This window comes from Osmerus mordax, chromosome 22 (genome assembly GCF_038355195.1).
Source record: "Osmerus mordax isolate fOsmMor3 chromosome 22, fOsmMor3.pri, whole genome shotgun sequence".
In the NCBI taxonomy this organism is placed as follows: domain Eukaryota; kingdom Metazoa; phylum Chordata; class Actinopteri; order Osmeriformes; family Osmeridae; genus Osmerus; species Osmerus mordax.
Window position 1 is genome coordinate 11,334,073 of NC_090071.1, and position 6,770 is coordinate 11,340,842.

General features: G+C 49.3%; 1 protein-coding gene across 1 annotated transcript; it reads right to left on the reverse strand.

The window, feature by feature from the left end:
- Window positions 1-804: 804 nt before the first annotated feature.
- On the reverse strand, window positions 805-6,545 carry c22h3orf70 (chromosome 22 C3orf70 homolog). Its single transcript, XM_067260530.1, is given in 9 exon segments — window positions 805-1,568; window positions 1,570-1,665; window positions 1,667-1,720; window positions 1,722-1,859; window positions 1,861-1,902; window positions 1,904-1,942; window positions 1,944-2,024; window positions 2,026-2,132; window positions 5,978-6,545. Coding segments are annotated over 9 exon segments (783 nt in total). The 5' UTR covers window positions 6,153-6,545; the 3' UTR covers window positions 805-1,517.
- Window positions 6,546-6,770: the final 225 nt, after the last annotated feature.

Genomic DNA, 6,770 nt, shown 5'->3' on the forward strand with positions numbered 1-6,770 from the left:
AAGTAAATGATAACAAAAGGTTGTGGCTGATCCTCAACTCTGCTTCTCTTGATGACTCACCCTCGTTATCTAAATCAGTCCTCATCTGGAAAGTACTGTAATGTGCAAACACAGACTCGCATACAGACACACAGGACACATACAGACACAGACAGACCGACAGACACACACAGACACACACATACAGACACACACATAGACACACATAAGCAGGACGTTTGACAGGATCATGAAGTGTATCCAGCACCCATGTTCCTCCGTGTTGCATCTTCCCTGTACTGTACAGACCGACACACACACACACACACACACACACTCCTTTGTAATAGTACTTCTTTATCTTAACTAAAAGGGGGTGTGTGAGTGAGCTATGAAAAGACAGAGAGAGGGAGGGAGGGAATAGAGAGAATATGAATAAGTTAATTAACCTCTGGAGGCTTCTCTCTGAAGGGCCTGCCTGGCTTCAAATGGATGATTAACATCTAGTGAGGGAGAGAGCGGGGGGGAGGGAGGGAATACGAAGAGTAAGCAAGTGAGAGGAGGGGAAAGGTTAGCGGAGAGGACAAATACATGGAGGGATGGAAATTGTGTACTGATGTACTCTCTAGGAGAGAGGGGAGGGAGGGGGGGGGGGGTCTCTCAGCCTGAGGAAAGAGAGGGAAGGGGGAGGGGGGGGTCTACCTGAGTTCATTTCACCATGGCCCCCTGTGGGTCGTTAATTCCCCTCCCGCCGTTTTCCGCTCGGGCGCAACCTTTAAATACGGTCCTCCCTCTCACTTTTTCAAAAACACAGAGGAGTCCGTGTTCAGTTTCAAAATCGTTTATTGTGAAAAATAGGAGATAATAACAATAATATCTATTTGAATACAAACAGGAGAACTCAGTTTAGCCTGGGGTTATCTTAGTTCACAGGAGTATCTACAGGATGACGTCATCGAAACGTTGTGTGGTGGTTGTTCCTTGACGCACCCGATCACATGTCTAGGAGGAACAGAGATTGACTCACAAAGCATTTTATGACCAAGTGTGTGTGAAGGTTTTGCATGTGCTTGTTTTCTGTGTGAGTGTGTTTATATATATATATATATATGTGTGTGTGTTTGGTCATGCTAGTCTGTATGATTATCAGTGAGTGTTGAGGATTCTGTGCATGTTTGTTCTTTTAAACAGTGCTAATCCATGCTTTCTGGGTTTGTTGGCTTTGGTCTGTAAACAGGTTGAGGATGTTGATGGCAGATGGCTATCTAATAGGAGGGCTATCTGTGGTGATGACCTGGTGGAGATTGAAAATAAGTGTACATATATCTTGCATATGATATTGCTACAATGAACATGGAATATTTCTAGAAGGTTCATCATTCTCTATGGGTGTGATCACATGCTGTGGGCTGGCAGTCCTATTGGTCAGTATGGCCCATCCTGCATCTCATTGGTCCTGTACTCTTGTTGTTCTGGTCTGGGCTGTGTGTGAGTGTGTGTGTTCTGGTCTGGGGTGTGTGTGTGTGTGTTCAGCGTGATCAGACAGTGGTCTCTATCTTCTCCAGGATCTCCAGGACAGAGAGGGAGGGGGGCCACCACGGCACGTGCCCCCTGCCCCCACACACTGCCCAGACTGGACTCCCCATCGCTGCTCAGCTCCTCCTCTTCCTCCTCCTCCTCTTCCTCCCTCGTCTTCCGACTCCTCTGACGAGCCCTCGTCACATGACCCCACATAGGCCCCCGCCCAGCGCGTTGATCCCCGAATCCTCGGAGCTGGAGGGGGAGGAGCAGTGGTCCATTTTGGGCGCCGTGGCCGTGTTGGCAGAGACCCGGGGCTTGGCCTGAGGGGGGCGGGGCGGGGGCTCGGGGGAGCTACTGGGCTACGTGCGGTGGCGGTAGAATTCTCTGCACGTAGCACATTTTTGCCGTTGATGCGCTTGACCAAATAGTCGTCGTGGAAGAGGGTCCGAGATGAGGCAGAACTTTGGCGAGGGTGGGCAGGGCGGGGCCTGGAAGGCGGAGGCGGTGCTGAGGTAGCGGTCAGCCCAATGAGACGGAGAGGTCCGTGGTGTGGGTGTGGCTAGAGGGCGAGGCAGGCACGGGGGTGCTGGGTAGCTGGCACACGGACGTCATGGGCTGGTACACGTACTTACCTGGAGGAGAGGAGAGGGTTAGACCTGGGACTGAACTGTGAGTGAACTGCCAATCACACAGGCAAGCTAATTATTATGATGGAGGAGGGAGGGAGGGAGGTAAGGAAGGGGAGGGGGGGGAGAGGGAGGGAGGGAGGGCATACCAGACAATAGAACATGACTAGAGAACCACAGCCGAGATCAAAGTAAGTCTGGCTCCAGGCTGTAATGTAGCTCAGAGTTTATCTGGGAGGAGAGAGGGGAGGTGTGTGTGAGTGTGTGTTTTAACGGTAGAGATGTTATTGTTCGTGGATAGCAAGAACCAGACAGTGTGTTTAAAGCTTTATATCTTCGTTAGAAAGATGGTGACAAATGAAGAGTAAGTCGTTGGGGAAAGTGTGAGAGAGAGAGAGAGAGAGAGAGAGAGAGAGAGAGAGAGAGAGAGAGAGAAGGCTGGTCAAAGATGATGATGAAGATAAAAACAGAGAGACATGGGAGGGAGGGAGGGAGGGAGGGAGGGAGGGAGGGAGGGAGGGAGAAAAACAGATGAAAGAGAAATATAGATGGACCATAACACAGCGTACAGTGAAAGAGATAAATGGATGGATACGGTCTCCGGGAATGAAAGCTGAGCTAAAGGCCCAAGGCCACGGCGTTCCTACAGAGGCTTCTGCTCGGGGAAACAATTCCGACCAGCCTCCACACACACACACACACACACTACTGTTTGGTCTGACCTGCCCCAGAGATGGTGAGCACACAATGACGAGTTGATGAGTAGAAAGGAGGAGAAGGGAGGGATCAAAACGAGAGAGACGTAAGAGAGGGGGAAAGGTAGAACGTTGAAGATGGTGGAGGACGTCGTGTCGGAGAGAGCGGGAGGAAACGAGAGACAAGAGACGGAGTCATTCGTCCAGCAATCCTCAGCTTCACTCTCATCAGGACACAGTGAGAACTGGTCAATGGACACACACACGTGCATACACACCCACCCCACACAATACAAACTAGTTTGAGCAATTCTGAGTCCATCTATGATGTGTGTGTGTGCACGTGTGAACGTTAATCAGAAATGTCAGAGCAGAGATAGAGGAAGAGGTTGAAGACTCGGCCTTCTCGCTTCACTTGCTAACGTCTCACCTCGCTCTGACAGCCTCGGAGTACACACACACACGCACACACTGTTTCTTTACGACAGTACAACTCAACTATTCTAAGGTCAACGACCGTGATCTAAGGTGGCAGGAGAATGTAGGTGAAGTTATAATAGACATCCTCACTCATTCGCTACCCGACTCCCAAACTCACTCGCGCACTTAGTCACGCGCTCACTCTCGCCGTTCACCTCCTCTGTCCTCATCCTTGCTCAACTTTGAATAACTACGACAATGCAGAGGAGAGCGGTGGCAGGGAGACGACGAAGAGAGGAATAGAGAGAGGGAAGAAAGAGAGAGCGAGGGGAAGGAGCATTAGAGAGGGAGGGCGAGAGGGAGTTCTGAACCCTTTAGATAAGCCACCGGGAGCTAATGGGGATCCGCACACACAGAGAGAGACAAGAAGCAAATTCCCCTGGGACACACACACTCGCCCAAGCCCTGGAGGAAAATCCCACTCAGCCATTCATGTACTCATCAGTGTGTTATTGCGCATGTTCCTTGAGCATGGCTGAGAGGGGAAAGCAAGAGCTGACCAAGCCCACCACTTCCACCTCCAATCCTACCATGGCTGAGGTTCTACAGCCTGGGTTCCCCCTACTGGTTCTACGGCCTGGGTTCCCCCTACTGGTTCTACGGCCTGGGTTCCCCCTACTGGTTCTATGGCCTGGGTTCCACTGTAGCCTGATGGTCTGGATTCGACTTATTCGACTTCAACTATTCCTTGCAGTTCTGGGTCAGGGTGTGCAAAATGTTCAATAATTCATCCTCTATGTGTGCGCGGACGTCTACGCACACACACACACACACAAATACTAACTCCATGTGGGGCGGAACATTCGGGAATGCTAATACTCTTATCTGCTGCCGGAATATTCTCTCACACTGGCACACATTCATGCACACATAGACAGCACATGCGGTATATACACAGACTCACACAAATATTTATTTTACCAGGATGCAAAAGAAATGTTCCCCTGCGATTTGGCAGTGACAAGATGGTAAACTCAAACAGGAAATAGGACACATAGCACTTCCTCCCAGAGGACCTGCCAGTTTCCTCTTAATGATGACACAGTATAAACATGAGAATACACACACAGACACACCAATACACAGATATAAATGGCCATGAAATACCGTTTTTTCTTTTATTTATTTTTCATTTTCAACACAAGTATTCTCAGAGGGTTTAGGTGTGGTCTCAGACATTTGTTAGGTTCTTTGTGAAAGCGCGTGTTAAAACATTAAAACAGGCTTCACAGATAACATCTAACTGGATTGAAAGGCTTTTCCTCTCCATTCCTCCACTCCTCCGTTTGTTTCCTTGCCCTGGTAGGATCACTAATATCTCTCCATCTGCCGGGCTGCCTTCCGCGTTGGCAGGCTGTTAGTCGACAGTAGAGACCCTCCTTCTCACCGCTCCGCCCCCGATCCCACCCCACCTCCATCCTGTCCTCCGTTGTGGTCAAATCTTTCGTTGTCACTCACACTCTCCTTCTCTTTCTCTCGTTCACACCCCCCATCGTTCCTTTCTCGATCTCTCTCTCTTTCTTCCCTCCCCTCTTCATTTCCCTCTCCTTCCTTCCTTCCTTCCTTCCTTCCTTCCTTCCTTCCTTCCTGTCTCTCTCAGGCCTGGTGGCAGGCCTCTAGTTTAGTTCCGCGACAGACAATACACTGCCTGCTCCCTGGTGCTGCTACTCTTTGGTGTGTGTGTGTGTGTGTGTGTGTGTGAGTGTGTGTTTGTGTGAGAGCATCAGTCGACGGAGGACAATGCGTTTCCCTCTCCCTCTTAGAAAAGCATCAGTCCTATTAGAGGGTTTGCTCTGTGAGTTATATGACACCGAGCTGGCCATGCTACCCAGACTTGGAAGAACCATTCGTTTTCTGGCTGTCTGCCAGCCTGCCTGTCTGTCTCTTTCTCAGTGTCACGTCTTGCCACTTCAAACCTATAGGTCTCCTGCATGTCAACAATATCAGCCAGTTCACTGGAGAGGCTCAAACATTTGTCCTTTGTTTCTTTCTTACATGCTTTCTGAGAATCCTGCTGTCTGACTGTCTGGACCCTGATAGTGCTGATGTTGTTGTTTTAAATTATGAATGATAAATGATCTTACTACGTTTCAACGCTAACAATATTGTCCTAGTTCCTTGTGTGTTCTTCACTGTAAAACGTATTGAGACTCAGAAGGTTCACTCAGGTTTGCACTCCAAAAAAGTCATCAAAATGGGCCCGTGATTTAATGCTGCCGGATTTGTCAAGCGGAAGTCTTTAGATTGAATATTTGAGAATAATTCTGCTAAGCACGATAATGGATATAGGCCTGGATATAGTCTGATAAAAAGTAATATGAACGATATCCCCGTTCTAATCCGTTGATTTCGTCAACATCTGTTTTGGTTGTGCGAGTGATTAATTGGTGGTTGGGTGACGGTTGTTTCTCTTTACCGCGGAACAACCCTAGAGACACTGACTCACAAGTCTGTGCGGCTGTCAACAACTACGTCAGTCGCCCTCGTTACAATTTCACGGATATGTTCCTTGACGTTTTGCCAGTGGAATCATACTTTGCAAATACGGTTTGGGAGCATCCACTGTAGGCTACATACTCTAACATCGAGGACTTGTCTCATTGTCATTATAATGAACGGCATGCGAGTTCGTCAGGCTAAAGGCGGGGGCTGGGAGGGTGATAGGGCGAAACTTACAGTGGCACCAGCCAAGATGACAGCACCAGTGGAGCTTGAAGCACTTCCCGTGGCTGTGCGTTGCGCACATGGACAGTCCGTCGCACGGGAGAAAGTCCGGTCGCCCCGCACAGCTTCGCGCCGATGCCTGCGCCTCGTCCAACTTCTCGTTCCTCTGTCCGGCCGACGCGGCCATTGCGCGTACGCCCCAGGATCAAAACAACACTGTGAACCTCATTTAAAAATCGCAAGACTGTTCACCGACAAAAGATGGCCAGAAAAGTGCGATACCAAATCCAGCAAATAAGGTAAATATCCTCTCAACGAAGACAAAGAAAACAAATATTTCCGTTGGTCGTTAGTCTATGGCACTTTTGTACAATGTCCAAAACGCAAAAGGAAAATCTGTTCAAAGTTCGTATCAAAACAGATCCCAGACAAGGCTGTACCCCTTCGTATTGGTAGCTAAATCTTCAGTTACCTCTGGTAAACAATGAGCAGCGTTCCAAGCCCGAACTCTCCTTTACAGGCTCTCGGTGGACTGAACGAGAAGGAGGTTCCTCTCTCCGTGGACCTCTCCACATCTCCACGTTCCTCCTCCTCTTCTCCCTCAGAGACACACACACTCTTACTCGCTCTCTCTCTCTCTCTCTCTCTCTCTCTCTCTCTCTCTCTCTCTCTCTCTCTCTCTCTCTCTCTCTCTCTCTCTCTCTCTCTCTCTCTCTCTCTCTCTCTCTCTCTCTCTCTTTCTCTCTTTCTCTCTTCCATTCTCGATCCCCCTCCCTCTTGCTCTCTCTCTTCCTCTCATTCACTC